At 42.5% G+C, this 25318-nt stretch overlaps 1 protein-coding gene across 1 annotated transcript in view; it reads right to left on the bottom strand.

Moving 5' to 3' along the window:
• Window positions 1-25318, bottom strand: part of LOC133660170 (transmembrane protein 65-like) — a 112683-nt gene that overhangs the window by 33119 nt on the left and 54246 nt on the right. Inside the window, exon 5 of the mRNA XM_062063397.1 lies at window positions 8099-8153. Coding sequence (XP_061919381.1) covers window positions 8099-8153 — 55 coding nt within the window. The remainder of the gene's footprint in view (window positions 1-8098; window positions 8154-25318) is intronic.

Genomic DNA, 25318 nt, shown 5'->3' with positions numbered 1-25318 from the left:
ATCTAGTGTCAAAGCGCTTTGAGTACCTTGAAGGTAGAAAAGCGCTATACAAGTATAACCCATTTACCATTTACATGTTATGTATCTACATGTGCACAACAGGGGAGCTGGTTTACTTATGAGTGTACACTATGTGTTTGCGAGAACATGTTGGGCTGAGTGACGTCAGTGAGTAAGTGGGCGAGTAAAGAGAGAGAGAGAGGAGCGTGCGAACTGCGCAGTAAAGTGGTGAATGGGTCCGGTTGTGTCCTGCAAAACTAATAATAAAGCAACCAGATTGTCATAAATCTGCGGCATCGAATTCTGACCGGAAAGTAGAGCTTAGCAGACCCATTGCGGGGTAAAGTGAACTGAAGGGAACGTCTCCCCTGTGCTCCTCTACTACGGTCTGCACCGGAGCCGAACAGCAGGACATGTGTAACAACTACATTATTACCTGTCACTCTTTATAACTCCTTGGGCAAATCTGAATGCTTATTATTTAAATGTTTACCTAAGTTTGAAACAAAGGTGGTAATACTGTTAGTCACATTTGGCGAGGAGTGTTTTAAAGCAACACTTGAAGCGCGGCGCTTCTTAGTTTAAAGCGTGAGCGTTATCGTTAGTTTTAAAGCCCAAATACCTCCATATTGCGCTTCACGCACCCTCTTCATTAACCAGTAGAATTGTGTTTTTTTTGCCATTCTTCCTCTCCAAGATGTTTTTGCTTATATGCACTTTGTGTGTGCGTTTTGACACACTTAACATCATGCGCCTCCGCTCTGTAGTCACCGCCGCACAGCGGCACTCAGATGAAAGAACGGTACCGGTACTTTTCAAAGGCAGTATAGTACCAATTTCAATCAATTAGTACCACGGTACAACCCTACGCTGCATGTAAGAAAAGTCATGAAACTTCTATAATTTTGAAGCAGATAAAAACTTGGAACAGCTCTTTTCTTAAAATAAATCAACAAAACATGCAAAATCCTTCTCGTTATTCACTAATTATTGTATTGGTGTGTGTGGAAAATCCTATCGAATTGCCTTGAAAACCAAAAAGATAAATACAAATCCTTTATTTTACATAGTGAATTAAAGTAATGTTAGTTGCATTTTTGAAATAACATAAATTGACAACCTGCTAACTCTCTCTGTCTGTACCTGCAGTTGATCTTGATATTCTGTCTGCAAGAATATTGTCCAGCACAAATAAACCTGGTGAATAAATGGTCATAATGTTCTCTGACCCAGTACAGTCAGAATATATCACAAATTACGTTTTTTTACCTCTCAAAAGCCATAAAACAGACATATATCGCAGCATAGAGTGTTTTGCAGCGGTTGTAGCCCCCATCTGTGACAGTGAACTCATCCATAAACATTTGCATCCAAGAAATGGTGTGATTGGTGGACTTGATTGCAGTCTTGACACTGGCACTATATCACGCTGGTGTGGGCGCTACAAGGGCAGATGCTTGGAACTCGAATGTCACCAAAGCTGCAGTAATGGCGTCTCGATGGTAGAAGAAGTAAGGATGATGAAGGAAGAGAAGCTGCTCTTTCCTTTCATCTATCTGTTGCCGTTTGGGCTCAAAGCATCGGATAAACTGCAGTGGAACTTTCAGTACACTCCAGCTTAACAGGCAGTAAGTGTTAAAGTGCCTGGAGCTTGTCTAAAATCAGCATCTAAAGCATCTCTGAGCTTGTAACTGTGACCACAAACCTTCCTTGCCCGATAGCGCTTATGTGCCTTACATCCTGGTGACAGCTTCCACATGGTAATGTATTAGGATCGGCCTTTTAGGGACATTCAGTACAGAAGCGGTAAACACAAAATACTAGCCTGTATAAAAACTTTAGGAGTAGGAGAATCTCTCTCTGAATGTTCTGAATTCCTGTTTCCATGTCAGTGTTGCTTCCTAAAGGAATTGTGCCACAGTGGACTAAGTGAATGATGGCCCGAGTGATAACATTGTGTTGTTCTTTAGACAAGTTGTTTCCAACTACAATCATCCCTTAATGACAAGTGGCGACCCAATTTGGTCACCACTACTCACAGAATCAAGGACATTTAAAGAAAATGTTTTTTTAAATTTTGATGATTATAGTTTACAGCGGATAAAAAAAAACATGTTAAGTATCTAATTAGGACCTGGACAATTTTTAAAGTTTACACAGCTTCCACAACAACGATGATAATGGACAGAAAACAAGCACCTAAATTCAGCATTGACACTACTATGTTCCAAGGGACGACTAAACAAGAGGACCTATATTCAGGATTGCATCCACCTACACTTATAGAGATTATTGAAACAACATCAAAGATTGTTGAACAAGAAAATATGGAACAAAAACATTTCTGCAACAAAGATCACAAAAACCAGGATTTGGAAAATAATATAGATCCAGATACAAATTTTTTCTCCCACATCAGTAATAATTATTTTTGTTATACAGATGATCAATATAATAGCAACATTACATGTGATAACAAATTGTCAATTATTCATTTTAATAGCAGAAGCTTGTATGCAAACTACAACAACATTAACAACTTTTTGGAACACATCACTGAACCCTTCAAAGTGATTGCTGTCACAGAAACATGGATTGATGATAAAAAAGGAATAGATTTTGATCTGGAAGGATATGAACTAAACAACATCAACAGAACAAACAAAAATGGAGGAGGAGTAGCTGTGTACGTGATGAAGAACCTGAACTACAAAGTGGTAAAAAAAACATGTAATTTGCTATAGATAATATCTTAGAATGTATAACCATTGAAATATGTCAGGAAAAAAGCAAAAACATATTCATCAGTTGTATATATAGATCACCTAAGTCAGGTATAGAAACATTTGAAGAATGGATCAAGGCTACTTACATGGACAATGGTCAAAGAATAATTTTCTTATGTGGTGACTTTAATATTGACTTATTGAACCCTAACAAGCAAAAGTCTATTGATGACTTCATTGATACAATGTACAGCATCAGTTTATATCCTAAAATCACAAAGCCAAGCAGAATCACAGGACAATGTGCCACACTTATTGATAATATTTATACCAATGATTTTGATAATAATACTACAAGTGGTCTACTTATAAGCGACGTTAGTGATCATCTGCCAGTTTTTACAATATATGATGGAAACTACAAGAAGAACATGGAAGACAAAAGGACATTTCGAAGACTGTGCACAGAGAAGAGGATGATTGCTTTCAAAATTGAGCTACAAAAGCAAGATTGGGACAATGTGTATAATGAAAAAGAGGTTGATGAAGCATATGAACATTTCTTAAACAAGTTCATAATATTTTATGACAAACATTGTCCATGGATACAACTCAGTAATAAGCAGAGAAAGAATAATCAACCATGGATGACAAAAGGATTAAAAAATGCTTGTAAGAAGAATAATACACTATATAGACTATATAGCACAAAGAACTACAGAGGCAGAAATTAAGTACAAAAAGTATAAAAACAAGTTAAAATACATACTACGATCATGTAGAAAAGAATATTACAGTGAATTATTGGACAAGAACAAAAATAATATGAGAGCAACATGGGGCATCCTCAATAGCATTATTAAAAATGGCACTAAGAGGTACTACCCTCAATACTTCTTAGACGGAAATTAAAAAAAATACAACATAAAGGAAGTAGTTGAAAGCTTCAATAATTATTTTGTAAATATTGGACCAAAATTGAAAGAAAGGATTCCAGACCCAGTTTCAATTGAGGACTATAATGATACCATAAAGCAAAATCCCAACTCCATGTTCCTCAGTAATGTGACACAGGAGGAAATAGTTACAATCGTGAAAAAATTTAAATCTAAGACTTCAACTGATTGTAACGGAATTGATATGGAAACGATAAAAAAGGTTATTGAAGAGATCTCAGGACCATTAATGTATATTAGTAACCTATCATTTCAAACAGGTACATTTCCAAACAAAATGAAAATAGCTAAAGTTGCACCAATTTATAAGACTGGAGACAAACATCACTTTACAAATTATAGACCTGTTTCTTTACTTCCACAATTTTCTAAAATCATTGAAAAACTGTTCAATAACAGATTAGAGAGTTTCATAAATAAAAATAGAATACTCGAAGAGAACCAATATGGATACAGAGATAATGCTTCAACTTCAATGGCTTTAATTGAAATTACAGAAGAAATTACCAATGCAATAGATAGTAAAAAAATGTGCGGCAGCAGTGTTTATGGATCTAACTAAAGCATTTGACACAATTAATCACAATATTTTAATCAAAAAACTAGAACGATATGGCATCAGAGGGTTAGTCTTAAACTGGATAAGAAGTTATCTAACGAACAGGAAACAATACGTGAAGCTAGGCGAACACACGTCTACAACGTTAAATATATCCTGCGGTGTACCTCAGGGATCAATACTACGACCTAAATTATTCAATCTTTATATAAATGACATTTGTAAAGTTACAAAAGATTTAAAGTGGGTATTATTTGCGGATGATACAACAGCGTTTTGTTCAGGAGAGAACACACAGGAGATAATACAAATAATAACAGAAGAAATTAACAAATTAAAAAGATGGTTTGACAAAAACAGACTATCGTTGAATCTCAGTAAAACTAAAATAATGCTATTTGGTAACAGTAGAAGAGAAAGTCAAACACAAATACAAATAGACGGAATAGAAATTGAAAGAGTAAATGAAACCAAATTTCTAGGTATAATGATTGATGATAAATTGAACTGGAAATCTCACGTAAAAAATATACAACATAAAGTAGCAAGAAACACGTCAATAATGAAAAAAGCAAAACATGTTTTAGACAAAAAATCACTTCATATTCTCTACTGCTCACTAGTGTTACCATATCTGAGTTATTGTGCAGGAATATTGGGAAATAATTACAAAAGTACACTTCATTCATTAACGGTGTTACAAAAAAGATCAGTTACAATAATACATAATGTTGGATATAGAGAACATACAAATCCTTTATTTATTGAATCAAAGATACTGAAATTCCACGACATAGTGAATTTGCAAACAGCTAAAATTATACACAAAGCAAACTATAACCTGCTACCCAAGAATATACAACAATTCTTCTCAAAAAAAGAGGAGAAATATAATCTTAGAGAGAAATGTAATTTAAAACATTTGTACGCCCGTACAACACTTAAGACCTTCAGTATATCAGTATGTGGAATTAAATTATGGAATGGATTAAGCAAAGCAATCAAACAATGTACTAATATGATCCACTTCAAGAAACTCTTCAAACTTAAAGTGTTTACAAAGTACAAAGAAGAAGAACCAAGATAAACATTCTGAATTTATTGAATTCATCCATTCTTTCACTCTCAAAATAATCTTACTTATCTCATCATATGAAACGTAACTTACTTCACCAATTATTATTTATTTATTTATTTTTATTGTGATTACTTATGGAGTATATTGTGGATAAATTGAGAACAGGAAGTGAACAAAAGTTTTAGCAACGGTTATGTAAAAGAAAAGGGGTAGGATTAAATAAACTCTACTTCTTCTTACTCCTTTTCAAACATGTTGAAAAGAGAAACTGGAAATTGTGATGTATCATGTTGTATGCTTGCATGTTCGAAATAAACTCAAACTGAACTCAACTCAATTTTTTTTTTCTTTTGAAAAAGCTGAAAATTGTCAACTACTAGTACACGCTCTGATGAAAAAATGCACAGCAAAAACTTCCTGAGTCTTACACAGTGGAACTTCGATTTACAATTTACAGGGTTCGTGAATAGAAAAATTCATGAATTGAAGAAAATTTCTTCATAAGACGGTGCGGTTAATTTATAGATTTTTTCTTCGCTGACGGCCATAATGCAAATCGTTTTCAAAAAATCCAAGCAAATTCACTGAAAAGATGTGTTATTGTTTGTGCTATGACACCATCTTTTGGACAAGTTCTGTCACTGCAGGTGCTGCAGTGCACTTAATTTTAGAGCTTTCAACCGGAAGTAGAAGTGCTCTTCCATCTTCTAGCAGTCTATAGCGTTACTACTCGATTTAATTCTTCATTCATCACTCCAACAGTCAAGTAATGCACTGGATTTCGTAGAGCTCTGTTTTTTCTCCAGGGCTGGAATTGCTAATGTTTGTACTTACTGTCTTCGTAGCATTGTTCAACTTAAAATTTTTGTCTCCTCGCTTTGTTCTTCAGACAGTCGTTAGAACAAAAGAACCTGGGAGGACTTTGCCCCTTAAAAAGGAAGGCTCAAACTAAGCCAAATGGTGCGCTCCACTTTGCTTTAATTGCTTAAAGACACAATCAATTAACCAACGATCACAATTCCATACAATGAATTAATTGACTTAATTGGTAATTATGCCTATCCTTAAAATAAAAACTAACCAATCCATCATTTAAATGGTTTAAAAGGAATCAATTAACTTCTCAAATTTGGAGAAAAAATTGTAATAATTATGTTTTTCTTTGTAATTTTAAACATCATTTTTGGAAATCTTCATCCTAAAAAAAAAAGAAATCACTGGATGTTTGAGGAGGGGGGGCGTGTCTGTGTTTACTAACAAGACATCATGGCGGAGCCGAAGCCGAGTTTCTTAACATGGAGATATTCTCACTACTTTTCTTTTGTCGAGCTCAAAGAAAAGAGCATTTTAGTTAAATGTAAGTTGTGTCTTGGATCAAAGATCCTATCTACTGCCCAAAACAGCAATTCAGATCTGCTGAGACAGCTACAAAAGCAACATGCTACAACAAAGCTAGTAAAGAGAGACACACTTCACCTAAGGATTTTAACAGAGGGACTGCTAGCCAGGACAACATTGATAGAGCCATTGCAGCGTATGTGCTAGAAGACATGCAGGCTATTTCTACAGTGGAGTCACCCGCTTTCAGGCAGCTGGACACAGTGGACAATGAGTACATAAAAATGGAAAGCAAGCTAAAGAAGACACTCCAAACTCTTCCTCTGCTCATCATTCAGCACTGAAGGTACACACACTCGGCCAATTCTCTTATATACTCTTTCATTCTAGACTTCTAGAGTGTTTGATTGATGAAGTATGTTACTGTGGCAACACAAGTCATATACTATTATAATGAAAATTGCAATGTGTTAGAGTACCATTGATAGTTAAAAAATCTCAATATGATGATTTGAAGATGAGATGTTTTACGTACAAAATGTGGCGTCTCATTCAGAATTCGTTTTTTAAAATATTCTTATTTAAAGGCTGTCAAAATGATTATTGTGACCTTGCGGTAAATACATTTATATTGTTTACCACAATTAACCAATCTGCAACGCAGAATAATTCAAAATCTCTGACACGTCTACCGCAGTTATCTTCGTATGGCATCGCGTTAGCAGTTCCAAGTAATGTTACTGTCACACATGTGCAAATGGACAGTTTATCTGGTAGTGTCAGGTTGCAGGAGTAAAAAAGTCAATATGGAAGAGGCTTAACAGCAAGTTGGTCCTTTCGAAACGGTTGACCGGTATAGAGTAAAATGCACACTCTGCAGGAAGGATTTTAATTTTCACCAAAGCACTTCCATCATAAAATGCCACATCAATGCGGTGTATATGTTAGTCAGGGATTCTGCAAGCCCTTTGGCTAACTCATCGCCCAGCTTACGACAAACCACCCTCACCGAATTTTGGTGCCTCAGTAAGTCGACCTCAGACAAATTGACAAACACAATTGGAAATTATTGCAACATACTGCAGACCCATTAATATTGTCGAGGACACGGGCTTTGGTTCTGCAACTTGCTCCTCAAGCTGCATTGTACAAGCACAATAATGTCAAAAATTATGCGCTCTATAAAATGTCGCCCCGCTGAACTTCTGTTAGTCACAATAATTATTTTGGTGTTACACACGTACTTTACATGTTTATTATTCCCTTCTTTCTTGAGTGTCTTTGCTTACGCAAAATTTAATGCGATGAATGAAAATAAATGATATTTGATTGCGATTAATCAAAATGAATACACAGCAAAGCCCCCTTTTTGTCCGATTAAAAGTTGTAATAATTTGATAGAATTCATTTATGTATACATTTTTTAATAAAGATCTCTTACCTGCCATAGTAGAAATGCCAAGGATAACGCCAATGGACAACTCAATCTGTGTGCCCTGCAGGGTAAAAAAAGAACAATTTAACACAATTACCTTTTTTTGTCAACTTTATAAACAAGTGTTTAAAATATTCAGAGAGACCAGTTTAATAAATAACACAATTTCAATATTTTATTGTGTATTTACTTGTTGTGCAATAACATTTCCTGATGGATTGATGCTTTGGGACAAGTTATGCTGTTTTGTTATTTATTGTCAGTGTTTCATATTTAAGCTATTCTTTTAGATCAGGGGTCGGCAACCCGCGGCTCCGGAGCCGCATGCGGCTCCTTGACCACTCTGATGCGGCTCAGCTACATACATGCCGACCCCCCCGATTTTCCCAGGAGACTTATGGATCTCAGTGTCTCTCATAGATTACTCCCAGGGAAAAAATAATACTATTTACACTCTAATGACTAAATAAAGGGCGTGCCCTAATTGCACTGCAGTAATTGTCCTCTATAGCATTTACATACAGCGTGCCAGTCCAGCCACATGTTGCATGTTGTTATTACTTGCACACACAGGAGACAGCAAAGCATACTTACTCATCAGCCACACAGCTTACACTGACGGTAGCCGTATCAAACAACTTTAACATTGTTACGTTACAAATATGCGCCACACTGTGAACCCACACCAAAAAAGAATGAAAAACACATTTCTGGAGAACATCCCACCGTAACACAACATAAACACAACACAACCATTACCCAGAATCCCATGCAGCCCTAACTCTTCCGGTCTACATTATACACCCCCGCTACCACCAAATCCCCCCACACATCAACACCCCCCCCCCCCTCTCCGTGCGTTGGTTGAGCGGAAGAGTTAGGGCTGCATGGGATTCTGGGTATTGGTACCGTCAGTGTAAGATGTGTGGCTGCTGAGGTAGTACGCCTTGCTGTCACTTATGTGAGCAAGCTGAAATTGCATTCTACGTGTGGTCGAGCAGGTACATTGTTAGGGCAGACTGTAGAGGGCGCCAAAAGAAGTGTCATCACGCTCTGATATTCGGGAGTCTCCCGGGAAAAATGAGAGGGTTGGCAAGTATGACGCTATCAAGCGCCATTCATTCAAAACTCGCGGGCTACACTAACATCAAATTTCCACATTAAAGTGCGTGCCGGTGCGTGTGTCGGAGACCCCTGGTTAACATAGCACAAAGCATTTAAGCTTTGTATGCGGTGTTTTTCATTTTAAATTTTTAAAATTTTTTTGTGGCTCCCATTACTTTATTTAATTTGTGAAACTTGCCAAAATGGCTCTTTGAGTGGTAAAGGTTGCCGACCCCTGTTTTAGATAAACACTACTGTAGGGCTGTACCAAACAATTATTTCTTGAATCAGTTAATCTTTAGATTAAATTTATTTTTGTATCTAACTGTTTTTAGTGTAGTGGTACAAACACATTTTCCAAACGAGTTCCGCCAAAATACACCAACAACGTTCTTGCATCTAGAATCTTTAAATGCATGTTGGTGGGTCGGGAAAACAAAAGTAAATTACTTACAAGGAGAATGGCCCTTGGTGCCGCATTCTTTAGTGCACGTGCATTGCAGAAGTGCTGCTGTAGTGAGTCATGTTTAATTTGTTTACTGAGCCCCGTTTTGTTTGGAACTTTTCTATGACAATGACAATGGACCTTCCCCTCAAAAGACATGTTTTCTATGGTGGCATCTAGGGGTGTTCTGATCAAGGTTTTTTGCTGCCAATTCCAATCGTCAATCATGGATGCTATTTACTATCTGATCTGCAAAATGAATCATAAAATCACTTTCGGTTATGGGAAGTGAACTAGTAGTCAGTCATACTACAAATTTGTGTATCAATCCAACATAGCTGCTTACTTTACGCCCTAACGTGGTTCCATCTATATGGCTGTAAAAGGGAACTAAGCACCTATGCTGTGGTTGTTTTTGCTTTTCTTGTCGTCTGCTGCTTTCTTGCTCCATGGAGATTGTTGTCCTCAAAGAAATGTCAATTTGGGCCCTCTTTTTCCAGTTCTACAGTGATTATAATACTTGTAAGAATGATTTGCCGCAATGGAGGGGATATTAACTGAGTGAGGCTGCACTGCACTGCGTATGGACGTATACCAACACAGTTACCTGCTAGCCAGTAGCCATGTCTGTTGGCAAAATGACCAGGCTGCAAGGGATAAGCTACAAGTGATCGTTTTTTGTGACCAGCATTGAAAAGCAGTGATTGATTGGCATCTGGCGATCATGTAATTTCAATAGAAATTGGGCAATCAATTGGAGCAAAACTACTGGCATCTTTTTCTCTGTGTGCGGCCATCTTTTCTCGAGGCCTCGTAACGTCGATATATTTACGTCATTGATGACCTTGACTAAATAGACAAATCACTCCAGCGCTACACACACGTGTATAGATTGTCTATCCTCCTGCACGTTAGGGCTAGACAATTAATCACATTTTGACTTCGATTTTTTTTATGGATTCTCACGATCATGAAAATATAATAATGGAAAAAAAATATTAACAAGCCATGCAACGTGCATGCAAATTTTGGAATTTGTGACAGTGAAATGGATAAGGAGTGAATGAGTGGAAAAAAAGACCATGTCCACGAGAAGTTTGGGATCTCACTACGGTTGCTACTTTTTATGTGACGCAGCACTAGTATGCCTAATTAATAATCACTAAACTCAACAGAAACAGTAAGACATATGATTTCCGCATTCACGTAACCGCGGATGGAGTCACTTAATTAGCCAACAAAACTGTTAACCGCAGAATATCAGGGAAGTTGGCATAAATGTGAGTTAAATGTTGTCATTACCAGGCATGTGGGCTTGTATTAAGCCTCAGGGAGTTGAACGCCCCTGCCTTACATAGTTCCGGGTCACCCTTGGGCAAGGTGTAGCACCCGAATGCCCCCCCCCATCAGGGTTACGATACCCCCCATGAACTACACTAAAAGAGGATGCGTTACCCGGCCCGGAGGAAGCCCGGGGCCCTCCTCCGGAGCTAGGCCCGGAGGTAGGGCTCGTCAGCGAGCGCCTGGTGGCCGGGCTTGCCACGGAGCCCGGCCGGGCACAGCCCGAAGAAGCTACGTGGACACGCCATCTTCTCTGCCACGTGGGCCCACCACCCGCGGTCGGAACCAGTGGGGTCGGGTGCGCTGCCAAGTGGATGGCGGTGAAAGTGGAGGCTCCGGACGGACCAATTCGGGGCAGCAGAGGCTGACTTTCGGGACGTGGAACGTCTCTACGCTGGTGGGGAAGGAGCCTGAGCTGGTGCGAGAGGTGGAGCGCTACCGGTTGGATCTGGTGGGGCTTACCTCTACGCATAGCAAGGGCTCTGAAACCACACTCCTGGACAAGGGATGGACCTTGTTCACTTCTGGAGTTGCTCAGGGTGTGAGGGCACAGGCGGGTGTGGGGATACTCACGAGTCCCCGGCTGAGTGCCTGTACGTTGGAGTTCACCCCAGTGGACAAGAGGGTCGCCTCCCTTCGCCTTAGGGTTGGAGGGGGGAAAACTCTGACTGTTGTTTGTGCATACGCACCAAACAGGAGTTCAGAGTATTCAGCCTTCTTGGATACCTTGCATGGGGTCCTGTATGGGGCGCCGGCAGGGGATTCCATAGTCTTGCTGGGGGACTTCAACGCGCACGTGGGCAATGACAGTGATACTTGGACTGGCGTGATTGGGAGGAACGGTCTCCCTGATCTGAACCTGAGTGGTGGATTGTTATTGGACTTCTGTGCTAGTCACGGACTTGCGATAACAAACACCATGTTCAAGCATAAGGATGCTCATAGGTGTACCTGGTACCAGAGCACCCTAGGCCAAAGATCAATGATCGATTTTGTAATCGTATCAGCTGATCTGAGGCCGTATGTTTTGGACACTCGGGTGAAGAGAGGGGCTGAACTGTCAACTGATCACCATCTGGTGGTGAGTTGGGTTAGATGGCGGGGGAAACCTCTGGACAGACCTGGCAAACCCAAGCGTGTAGTGCGGGTGAACTGGGAACGTTTGGAGGAGTCCTCTGTCCGGAAGGACTTCAACTCACACCTCCGGCGGGACTTCTCTGCCATCCCTGTGGAGGTTGGGGACATTGAACAGGAATGGGCAATGTTCAAAGCCTCTATTGCTAAAGCTGCAGATGCGAGCTGTGGCCAGAAGGTCTTAGGTGCCTCAAGGGGCGGTAACCCTCGAACACCCTGGTGGACAGTGGTGGTCAGGGAAGCCGTCCGACTGAAGAAGGAGTCCTACCGGGGTATGTTATCCCAGGGGACTCCGGAGGCAGTTGCAAGGTACCGGCGGGCCCGAAGGGCAGCGGCCGTGGCTGTGGACGAGGCTAAGCAGAGGGTGTGGGAGCAGTTCGGGGAATCCATGGAGAATGACTATCGGGCGGCACCAAAGCTGTTCTGGAAGACCATACGGCACCTCAGGAGGGGGAAGCAGGGAACCATCCAAGCTGTGTACGGCAAGGATGGGACTTTGCTGACTTCAAGTGAGGAAGTCGTGGGGCGTTGGAAAGAGCACTTTGAGGAACTCCTGAACCCAAATACATCAGACACACCCTCCCTGATAGGAGCAGGGCCTGAGGATGATGGGGGATCGACGTTGATCTCTCGGAGTGAAGTCACTGAGGTAGTTAGACAACTCCACAGTGGCAAAGCTCCGGGGGTTGATGAGATCCGTCCAGAAATGCTGAAGGCTCTGGGTGTTGATGGGCTGTCTTGGTTGATACGCCTTTTCAACATTGCGTGGAAGTCTGGGACAGTGCCGAGGGAGTGGCAGACTGGGGTGGTGGTTCCCCTTTTCAAAAAGGGGGACCAGAGGGTGTGTGCTAATTACAGGGGTATCACACTACTCAGCCTCCCTGGGAAAGTTTACGCCAAGGTACTGGAAAGGAGGGTCCGGCCGATAGTCGAACCTCAGATTCAAGAGGAGCAATGTGGATTCCGTCCTGGTCGTGGAACAACTGACCAACTCTTTACGCTTGCGGGAATCCTGGAGAGGGCCTGGGAGTATGCCTATCCAGTCTACATGTGTTTTGTGGATTTGGAGAAGGCGTATGACCGCGTCCCTCGGGAGATCTTGTGGGAGGTGCTGAGGGAGTACGGAGTGAGGGGAACCCTGTTGAGGGCCATCCAATCTCTGTACAACCAAAGCGAGAGTTGTGTCCGGGTGCTTGGATGTAAGTCGGATCCGTTTCCAGTGGGGGTTGGTCTCCGCCAGGGCTGCGCTCTGTCACCTATCCTGTTTGTGATTTTCATGGACAGGATTTCTAGGCGGAGTCGTGGCCATGGCGGAGAGGGTATACGTCTCGGGGGGCTAAAGGTTGCGTCACTGCTGTTTGCAGATGATGTGGTCCTGATGGCACCTTCGGTTCGTGACCTTCAGCTCTCACTGGATCGGTTCGCAGCCGAGTGTTCAGCGGCTGGAATGAGGATCAGCATCTCCAAATCTGAGGCCATGGTTCTCAGCAGGAAACCGATGGTTTGTACAGTCCGGGTAGGGGACAGGACTCTGTCCCAGGTGGAGGAGTTTAAGTATCTCGGGGTCTTGTTCACGAGTGAGGGAAAGATGGAGAAGGAAATCAGCCGGAGAATCGGAGCAGCTGGGGCAGTATTGCAGTCTCTCTGCCGCACTGTTGTGACGAAACGGGAGCTGAGCCAGAAGGCAAAGCTCTCGGTCTACCGAGCTATCTACATTCCTACTCTCACCTATGGTCATGAAGTGTGGGTAATGACCGAAAGAATAAGATCGCGGATACAAGCGGCCGAAATGAGTTTCCTCAGAAGGGTGGCTGGCATCTCCCTTAGAGATAGGGTGAGAAGTGCAGTCACCCGAGAGAGACTCGGAGTAGAGCCGCTGCTCCTTCGCTTGGAAAGGAGCCAGCTTAGGTGGTTCGGGCATCTCGTGCGGATGCCTCACGAGCGTCTCCCTAGGGAGGTCCTCGTTGCACGTCCCACTGGGAGGAGGCCCCGCGGCAGACCAAGGACCAGATGGGGGGATTACATCTCCTCTCTGGCCTGGGAACGCTTCGGGATTCCCCAGGAGGAAGTCGCAAATGTTGCTCTGGAGAGGGAAGTCTGGGGGTCTTTGCTGGAGCTGCTGTCCCCGCGACCCGATTCCGGATAAGCGGTTGAAGATGGATGGATGGATGGATTACCAGGCATACTTGCCAACCCTCCCGAATTTTCCGGGAGACTCCCGAAATTCAGCGCCTCTCCCGAAAACCTCCCGGGACAAATATTCTCCCGAAAATCTCCCGATTTTCGGCCGGAGCTGGAGGCCACGCCCCCTCCAGCTCCATGCGGACCTGAGTGAGGACAGCCTTTTTTCACGTCCGCTTTCCCACGATATAAACAGCGTGCCTGCCCAATCACGTTATTCCATACGAGGCGTCCGGCATACTGCCGATGAGCATGGTGCAGATGGAGAAGATCTTCTCGGCGTCCGTGTTGGCGCACATGTGGCCAAAGCCGACGCTGGTCAGGCTGCTGAGGGTGAAGTAGAGGGCGGCGATGTACGAGCTGCGCACCGACGGGCCGCCGACCGTGTTGTTGACGTAGGGCATCTCCAGGCGTTTGCCCAGGTCATGGAGCCATCCTCGGGGAAGAGACGGGAGGATAACAGGGTGACAAGAACTAAATCATCCAGACTAGAGCTAAATTGTATTATTATGTTATCTTACCTAAAAATAAATATATTTATTAATTTTTTTTTAAAAACTAAATACATTTTTACTATATTTTGCTAAAAACATCAAAATTAATTGTATTTTTATTTGTATTTTTTCTGACTCATTACATCCAGCCATAGAATTATACATTAAAATAAACATATTTGAAATAATTAATTTTAAATTATCATAATAATTCATTTAAAATGACCATATTTAATTATTAAAATAATTGCTTGTTTATCAACAACTTTAGCATTTTATTCATTACATTTTGAAGCCAAGTTATGTTATATTCCTTAAGATTTATTTATGCAAGTTTGAAGTATCAATTATCCAAACACAGTTTTGTTTGCATATTTTCAGGATATATATATATATATATATATATATATATATATATATATATATATATATATATATATATATATATATATATATATATATATATATATATATATATATATATATATACACTACCGTTCAAAAGTTTGGGATCACATTGAAATGTCCTTATTTTTGAAGGAAAAGCACTGTACTTTTCAATGAAGATAACTTTAAACTAGTCTTAACTTTAAAGAAATACACTCTATACATTGCTAATGTGGTAAATGACTATTCTAGCTGCAAATGTCTGGTTTTTGGTGCAATATCTACATAGGTGTATAGAGGCCTATTTCCAGCAACTATCACTCCAGTGTTCTAATGGTACAATGTGTTTGCTCATTGGCTCAGAAGGCTAATTGATGATTAGAAAACCCTTGTGCAATCATGTTCACACATCTGAAAAGAGTTTAGCTCGTTACAGAAGCTACAAAACTGACCTTCCTTTGAGCAGATTGAGTTTCTGGAGCATCACATTTGTGGGGTCAATTAAACACTCAAAATGGCCAGAAAAAGAGAACTTTCATCTGAAACTTGACGGTCTATTCTTGTTCTTAGAAATGAAGGCTATTCCACAAAATTGTTTGGGTGACCCCAAACTTTTGAACGGTAGTGTATATATATATATACTGTATATATACTGTATGAAATACTTGACTTGGTTAATTCTAGCTGTAAATATACTCCTCCCCTCTTAACCACGCCCCCGCCCCCAACCACGCCCCCCACCCCCCACCTCCCGAAATCGGAGTCTCAAGCTTGGCAAGTATGTTACCAGGGGAAGGAACATTTTGGGGGGAAAATAACTGAACTAAACAATGTTAAGTGGGCCACTTTTCACAGTGACTAAACTACGTAACTAAAGCTACCAAGAAAATTCCATACACCCGTAACACATCTTATCTGCTTGTGTTTGTTGTGAACAATCTCATCGCTGTAACATTATATGTACAAACAGCAGTCGCAACTTGATAGGCTCACTCTTTTTTTTACAGCCTCAAGTCACCTCTACTGAGAACAACAGCACAGCACACTTCTCCCATTCACAATAATAGCGTGATGCACCACATCCGGTCTGACTGCGCTACAGTTAACAAAATAAAAGTTTCAAAAAAGTACCTTACACAAGCATAATGCACTTAAACCCCTTTTTGATACATTTACACAATTATTACGCTTTGACCTAAAATACTGGTCAAAATTGTCCAAATATGTATCGCAATAAACTGTAATTAACAAACATTTTATAACATTTTATTTTACACAAAAAACACATAGTCTAAGGTGGTAAAATAAGTGTAAAAGATAAACGGAAAATCAGATTTTTTTTATATTGCTATTGTTATTTAAATGTATTGTTATTATTATTATTATCGTTTTACTTGTTGTGGTTTATTCGTTACAATTGATATCCTTTTTTTAAACTATATCTAAAGTTGAGTTTTGGTGGTACAATAAATACTCATGTTTTGAAATTAATGAATATTCGTGTTATTATTCGTGATTACAATATCAATCAAAATATTTGTCTTATTTTTGCCACAATCATCCGGCACTACTGCACGTGAATGCTTTAAATTAAGCTAAACTTAAAGTTAGTCTGACCACTTAAATGTTTTAAAAAAACAATTAGGTTATTACAACACAGACTTTAGCTGGTAACGTGTTTTTAAAGCCTAAATTGTGCAGTAAGTAGCTTTTAAGTTCTTTTTGAATGAATCGTGAATGTGTGACAACCCATCAGACATTGGTGGTTGCTACTCATTTCAGAAGGTTTACATTATTGACCTGCTTGCAATAGATCTTGAATTTTTAGTGGTCAACCATCTTTTTCTTAGGAAGAAATGTAAAAAGGAAAACACATTTTGAGTGGTAGAATTCTCTAAGCATCAATACAAGATGGTTGGAAGAAGAAATATGTACATTTGAAATTGCAGAAACTTGGTGAAACATTGTCACAGCCATGAGTGATGTAATAATTGGGGAAGGCGGTGCCGTTAAACATTAGCAATGTATATTATTGCCTGTCTGAGTAGTGGTATTTTACTACATGAAATTAGATTTTTTTTTCTGGCTGGTCTTCAGTAAGATTAATGAATGAACATTATAGGAGCATGAAGGAGACAGCTACAGAGAGACACTGTAAAACAATGACTGAGTAGAAACTGTCACAGGCCCAATCTGGACTGTTGTTTCTCTGTCGACTCACTTTACACAAATCTATAATCTGTTCGGCTCATTTTGCAATAAAGAATCGCAATCTAGACAGCAGAAACTATTTGTAGCATGCCGAAGGTGGCTCTGAGATGACAACTGGATGGATGACTGCGATGGTGCATTGGAATGATGCAGAGGCAAGTAAGCGCATGTTGCAACCCCTTTTTTTCATATATATGAGATATGTTAAGGAAAAATGAATACTATTAAAAAAATAAGAGTCATCCTTTTTGTGTTCGAAATCAGCCCTTTAGTAATTAATCAGCTCAAAGATGCAATAACTAGACAGAAGGTATGTCTAATGCTTTTATTTCTGACAGAAACATGTCGATTGTCGCCACGATCACGGACGAGTCTCTCTCTCCATTATCTGTCATTGCCTCCTTCTGACCGCGCCAAGGCCATATGTGTGTAAATGTGCCAGTTTGCGTGCACATTTTAGACATACTGAATAAAGACACAAAACAGCGTTTTGAGCAGTTTTAGACTTGATAAATCACATTGTGAGTACAAAATTGTCACGTGGGTGGGTCGCAGCTGGCTGCGGGGTTGTTCTTCCAATGCAAAAAACGGCTCCGGACGACAGCGTGAAGGTGAGCTTGGATTTATTCAACATAAATCACTCAAACTACCATAAAAAAAGCAAACAATAAAGCAAAAAGGCAAGCGTGCCAAAAACACAAATGAAGCTGCTACTGAGCAGAAGCTATGACGTGGACTATGAAAACTTACTTGTTCGGCAAGGGACATGAACCGATGTGACAAAGACAATGAACGCAGAACGAGTGAACAGAAAGAAAGACTTAAATAACAGACATGATTAATAACAGGTGCGTGACTCAAAACGTGAAACAGGTGCGTGACATGACAGGTGAAAACTAATGGGTGACCATGGAAACCAAACCAAACAAGGAAGTGCAACCAGGAACTAAAAAGAGTCCAAAAAACAAACACATGGCCAAAACAAAAACATGAACAGACATGACAGAACCCCCCCCTTACGGACAGATCCCAGATGTCCAAAAAACAAAACACAAAACAGGATCAAGAGTCATGGGAGGGCGGGAGGGGGACATGGCAGTGGGTCGCCAGGCCAAGTGGCCCCGAATCCACCGAGGCATAGTCATGTGGCGGCAGCGAGTGGAACGCCGCCGCAGGCGAGGTGGACGACCCGGGAAGGGCCACACCCGTGGCCGACGAGAAGGTGGGCGCACCCGGCGTGGCGGACGACCAGGCAGCGGCCACATCCGTGGCAGACGAGAAGGCAGGCGCTTCGTCGTCGTGGCAGGCGTGGAAGTAGCAGATGACGAAGCTTGGCGTGGTGCGTCGGGCGGAAAAGCTTGGCGTGGCGTGTCCTGGCAGCGTGGGTCCTGGTCTTGGCAGCGTGGGTCCTGGTCCTGGCAGCGTGGGTCCTGGTCCTGGCAGCGTGGGTCCTGGTCCTGGCAGCGTGGGTCCTGGTCCTGGCAGCGTGGGTCTTGGCGTGGGTCTTGGTCTTGGCGTGGGTCTTGGTCTTGGCGTGGGTGGTCTTGGTCTTGGCGTGGGTGGTCTTGGTCTTGGCGTTGGTGGTCTTGGTCTTGGTCTTGGCAAGGGTCTTGGTCTTGGCTGCTTGGAGGGTCTTGGCATGGCGGTGCTTGGTCTTGGCTTGGGGAGTCTTGGCATGGGGGTGCTTGGTCTTGGCAGCGTGGAGCTGGAACCGGAGCTTGGCAGCGTGGAGCCGGTACCGGAGCTTGGCGGCGTGGAGCCGGTACCGGAGCTTGGCGGCGTGGAGCCGGTACCGGAGCTTGGCCGCGTGGAGCTGGTACTGGCAGCACTGGAGCTTGGCGTGGAGGAACTTGACGTGGTGCAGGTGGCCTAGCTGGGGGTTGCTGCTTGGCAGGCCGAAAGACCGGTGGTGGTGGACGGGCCGGAGGTTGCTGCCTGGCTGGGCGCAGCTGAGTCACCCCACTATTACAGCTCCTGGCCCTATCCCCCACCTCAAGGAGCGGATACCAGACGCGCTCCCCGTCTGGAACCGTTTTTTGGGGTGGGTGGAGGGAGGTCAGGAGGGGGGCAGAATCCTCCCCATTAAATTGTCCACAATGTCTATTCACCACCCCCACTTTAGACTGGGTCTGAAAAAAATCAAAATTTTGAAAAAAATTTCTCAAAAGGATTATTTTTTGAAACAAAGTCCTTAGTGGGCGGTTGACAGAGGGCATAAATGGAATCTAAAAAAAAATCTTGGTCTCTGATGTCATCACCAGTGGGCGGGATGACGTCATCAGCGCGGGTCTCCTGCGGCGGCGAGGAAGACAGGGCTGGTTGGGGAAACTTGTTGTCCGGAGGAGGATCCTGGGGGAACGACGCGCCATGCTGGCGAAAAGAAGCCTTTCTGGCTGGCCTCCATCTTCGCCAGCGCGTCTCCTTTACCTCGTCATGGCCCGTCTGCGGAAGAACGTCTGCTGCGTTCATACTGTCACGAGGGTGGGTCGCAGCTGGCTGCGGGGTTGTTCTTCCAATGCAAAAAACGGCTCCGGACGACAGCGTGAAGGTGAGCTTGGATTTATTCAACATAAATCACTCAAACTACCATAAAAAAAGCAAACAATAAAGCAAAAAGGCAAGCGTGCCAAAAACACAAATGAAGCTGCTACTGAGCAGAAGCTATGACGTGGACTATGAAAACTTACTTGTTCAGCAAGGGACATGAACCGATGTGACAAAGACAATGAACGCAGAACGAGTGAACAGAAAGAAAGACTTAAATAACAGACATGATTAATAACAGGTGCGTGACTCAAAACGTGAAACAGGTGCGTGACATGACAGGTGAAAACTAATGGGTGACCATGGAAACCAAACCAAACAAGGAAGTGCAACCAGGAACTAAAAAGAGTCCAAAAAACAAACACATGGCCAAAACAAAAACATGAACAGACATGACAAAAATGATTATATTAGCGTCTCATTCTCCTACTATTGTGGGTGTTCTGATAATCAGCATATATTCTGCATCTGCATGAAGACAAACACGCTAAATTGATTGCGTTCGCTATTTTGCTTATTTAAGAGAGGCAATCTTCTGTGCATCTTTTAATACACGCAAACCTTTAGTATAATCAGGCCCTTTGACTTTTTGGGGGGGGGGGTTTCGCACTGTTTTCTCAATCTGACTAAAAAAAAAATCCTACCAACTCTTTTTTCTAAAAACTAGCTGTGCAAATATTTATTTAAAAACCTGACATCCTCACCTTACACCACATTCTAAAAAACATATGCAATCTATACAAATGCGGGGCACATCACAGTCAGTCGTTAATTTGCATCTCAAAAAGAAGGGACATTCCTTTGAGGACAACAATGTCCAAATTCTGCATAGAATGAACAGCTTGTTTAAAGGCCTACTGAAACCCACTACTACCGACCACGCAGTCTGATAGTTTATATATCAATGATGAAATCTTAACATTGAAACACATGCCTGTTATGTCCTCGGCTTCACCTATATGCTTATTTAGGTGTCTTAATTTAATAATAATCAGGCAACACGTTTCAACTCAATGCCTCGGATCGCTCCCGTTTATTAACAACCTCAAGAGTCCAAACTCTCCTTCGCTCTCCTGACGTCACACACTGAACACAGGCTACGGTGGCTCGGACATGACAAAACAGTACATGACATCCCTCCTTTCCTTAGAAATAAACTTCAGGTTATTTTCAAATATCAAATATAAACATTAGGCAGTATTCAAAACATTTCTTATTAAACACATACTCAAATATTCTGTATGTTTTCTCTGTATTCTCAACCATGCATCAATTCACTATTAACACACATTTTCACTTTTGAATAGTCGATAAATATATTATACTTTAAACTTGCTTTGACATTATTTTGAACTTGTTCATTTCACATTACAACATCACACAATATTGTCACTCAACTTGACTCAAACATTTCTCCCTTTTTAAAAAAAAAAATGTTACACCTACATCACCAGACCGTAACAAGATAAACGTCTATGTCATCACATAGTCTGCCAGCTTCTGTGGCAAACGTATCTCTCTAGAAGGTCTCTGTGTCTCTCGGGTATCATGGCTGGTGATACTCTGCTCTGCGCGTTGAGCAGGTTGTGTCTCTCTGTTCATTGTGCAGCCCCCAGCGTCCTGGGATGCATCCATTCTGGTGAGTGTCTCATGAGCGTTGTTGTATCGTTTCACGAATGTTGTATTCCTTGTGTATCTGGCTCCCGTTGGAGACTCAACAACTACTTGGTTTCCTGATTTGCTCACCACCTTATGTGGCGTTGTGTAGAAAGGTGTGGTGAGTTTATCAGTCTTTTCTTGTCTCACCAGGACAGTGTCACCAACATTGACATCTGAATATCTGGCTCCACGGCGTTCATCTGCATAGATCTTGGATTGTCCTTTTTGTTCTGCGTCTGTCTCTTACTTCCAGATCAGCGTGTGCTGCTGCCGTGATGCTTGGCAACTTCCCCCTCATTTTTCGATTGAAAAGCAACTCAGCGGGGCTCTTCCCCGTGGTTGTGTGATCGATGCTCCGGTATACTGTGACATAATTTCTGAGTTCTCGCTTCCAATCAAGTCCATCTGAGACAGCGATGCGAATCCTTTTCATCAGCGAAGCATTTTGACGCTCCACCTCGCCGTTTGCTTGCGTCCATCGTGGCGGCGTTTTCACATGCTTAATGCCGTTGGTGTCACAGTACTCACTGAACTCCTCTGATTTAAACTGAGGACCCTGGTCAGTGTGATGGGAAGTCCATGTCGATCGAAAATTGTCTCTAGACTGTCTATCACCTTTGATGCAGTTGTGGATTTTAACACGTCATATTCATAATAACGGCTGTAGTAATCAACTACAACTAGAATTGAGTCACCTGTCGGCAGGGGTCCGAGTAGGTCGATTGCAACATCTTGCCAAGGCCCCTCCGGTAACTGTGTTGGCAAGATGTTATTGTTGGTCTCAAAGGTTCCGCTGCATCTGGGCGAGCAACAACTTGACAACCGTGGCATGATTTACAATGTCTCTCAGCTGCTTTGTCCATAGCTGGCCACCAGACTTTGCTCCTGAGGTGCAGCACGATGCGCGTCCCGCGTAGAACCAGTTGTCCTATCACACATAACTCACTAGCTACAACAGCATATGCTGTGCACTTTTCAAAGTGTCCACTAGCGATGGCTTTACGCACCTCACTCAGCTCTTCATCGTGGGCTGATGCTTCCTCAACCTCACGGGTTGTCAGTGCGCTGGGTGTCGCGCTCACTGCCACGAATCTCACGTATTCGTCTGATCCGTGTGCATGTTTCTGTTTCAGTACACTGTTTCCTAGTAGACGTGATAACGGGTCTGCTATGTTCTTATTGCCCGAGATATGTATTACTTTAAAATCATAAGGTTGTAGCCTTAGAACCCATCGCTCTATACGAGCACATGGTTTTGAACGTGGACTGTAGATAGATTCTAAAGGCTTATGGTCTGTAACCAAATCAAACTGTCTACCATATACGTATGGGTGTAACCTCTCACAGGCCCATACAAGAGCCAAGGCCTCTTTTTCTGTCTGAGAGTACCTACGTTCGCAGTCAGTTAGACCACGACTGACGTAACATATGGGAACTTTCTCTCCCTTCTGGCTCTGTATTAACACTGCTCCTAGCCCCACGGGACTAGCGTCTGCGATAATCTTGGTTGGTGCATCTTTTTTAATGTAGGCTAGTGTCCCTGCTTTGGCTAAGCCCTCTTTCAGCGCCTCAAACGCTTTTTTCTGTTCGGGACCAAATTCAAAAGTAGTGTCTTGTCTTGTCAGACGTCGCAGTGGCTCTGACAATGTTGCGAACTGTGGAATAAATCTGCTGCTGTAACTCACAAGTCCGAGGAAGCTTCTCACTTCTGATGCATTTTCTGGCTCTCTTGCCTCGCTCACAGCTCTCACTCTCTCTTCTGTTGGACCGATTCCCTTTTCAGACAGCAGGATTCCCATGAAGATTAGCCGATCCATGTTGAACTGGCACTTGACAGAATTCAGCGTCAGTCCACATTCCTCCAGTCTTCTCAAGACTGCATGTAGTCGCTTGTTGTGCGTTTCCTCATCCTTTGCGTGAACTATGACATCATCTGAGATGTTCTCCACCCCTTCTATACCAGCAAGTGCGGCAGCGATTTCATGCTGGTACTGTTCGCTGGCTGAAGACACGCCGAAGATAAGTCTTTTGTATCTGTATACTCCATTGTGGATGGCGAATGTGGTAATACCACGCGATTCAGGGGTCATTTCGAGTTGGTGGTAGCCCCACTTTAAGTCCAGTTTGCTGAACACCACTGATCCATTCATCCCCTGTACAGGTCATCCACTGTTGGAATAGGGTATCTCTCTCTGATGATTGCAAGGTTTGCCTGTCGCATATCTAGACACAGTCTGATTTAGGAGTTTGCCTTGGGTACGATGACCACTGGGTTTACCCATGGTGTTGGTCCATCGACCGGTTCTATGATGTCTAGATCTAAGAGTTCTTTAATCTTAGCCTCCACAGGCGCCCGTAAGTTAAAGGGTATACGCCTGAGTGGCTGTGCTACTGGTGTCACCTGTGGGTCTATGTGTAGCGTTATCTGTTTTGTTTTCAGCTTCCCTACCCCCTGAAATACAATCGGGTACTGGTGCTGAAGTGACTGTTTCAGGTCTGTGACTGCTGATATGTTGGCCCCTATTTTCAGTATACCTAGTTTCATGGCTAACTCTTTTCTCAGTAGAGGTTCTCCATCACCTCTGATTACTATGAACTCTGCTTGTTCACTGCGCTCTCCTATTTTTACTTGGCATGTGAACGCCCCTTTAATAGGTAAAGGTTGGTTGGATGAGTAAGAAAATAGTTTCCTCTCTGATTTTAGAATATAGGAGTGGCATTTTATTTTCTCTGTTTTTAACCCCTCCCATGTCTTTTCATCTATCACATTACATGTAGCCCCGGAGTCAATAAGCATCTTCAAGCTAACTCCTCCCACATTTATGTTAAGTCTCTCTGACCTGTTAGTGTCATTTAGCATAAAAGCATAATCATGTTGCTCTATCCCTATGTTATGCACTTTTTTTTTTCCTGTTGCGCCTTTAGTTTTGCATTGTTTGGCAAAATGGTCTTTACCGTTGCACTTGTGGCATGTTTGACCGCGTGCGGGACATTTAGGATCCCTCCCAAAGTGGTCAGCATGTCCGCACCGGTAGCAAGTTTTGTCTGTTTTCTCTCTGTCCATACCAAATTTTCCTTGTCCTTTCTTCTGATATTTCCCTCCTTTCTGTGTAACGCGGTTCACAGACGCCTCTGCTCTCTCCCCTTTCCCAGACATTTCCGCCATTTGTCCCTCAATTAGCTCACATTGTGCCGCCAATTCGAGTGTGCGAGCGAGCACCAACCCATGTCCTTCTTCCAGCAGTTTACGGCGAATATAGCTCGATGTGCATTTGCTAATAATAGCATCTCTAATCTGATCGTCTGCACCTGCACCAAAACTACAGTCCTTTGCAGCACGCCTTAAACGTGTGGAAAATTGTTGTACAGTCTCACTTGGGTTTTGTGTAATTTTGTGAAATGTCTGGCGGGCGAAAGTGGCGTTTACTTGTGGCACGAAGTATCCGTTTAAAGCAGCAACAGCATCATCATAGTCTGCTGCACCTCCTGTGTTATCCAGCGTCGAGAAGATGTCCTGTGTGTCCGGTCCTGCATGATGCAAAAGAAGTGCTCTCCGCCGCTGTTTCACGAAATCATCTGCGTCTTCTGTGATGATCAGACCTTTTCCATCAGCAAACAGTTCAAACGACATTAGCCATCTAGTCCACCGCGGTCCCAACGTCGCCAGGTCGGAATAGCAATCAAACGCAGACAGGCTCGTCTTCTCCATGCTAAGGCTATGCTAAC

The sequence above is a fragment of the Entelurus aequoreus genome, linkage group LG11 (genome assembly GCF_033978785.1).
Source record: "Entelurus aequoreus isolate RoL-2023_Sb linkage group LG11, RoL_Eaeq_v1.1, whole genome shotgun sequence".
NCBI lineage: Eukaryota > Metazoa > Chordata > Actinopteri > Syngnathiformes > Syngnathidae > Entelurus > Entelurus aequoreus.
Note: the sequence above shows the minus strand (reverse complement) of the source record. Positions and strands in the feature narration are given on the sequence as shown.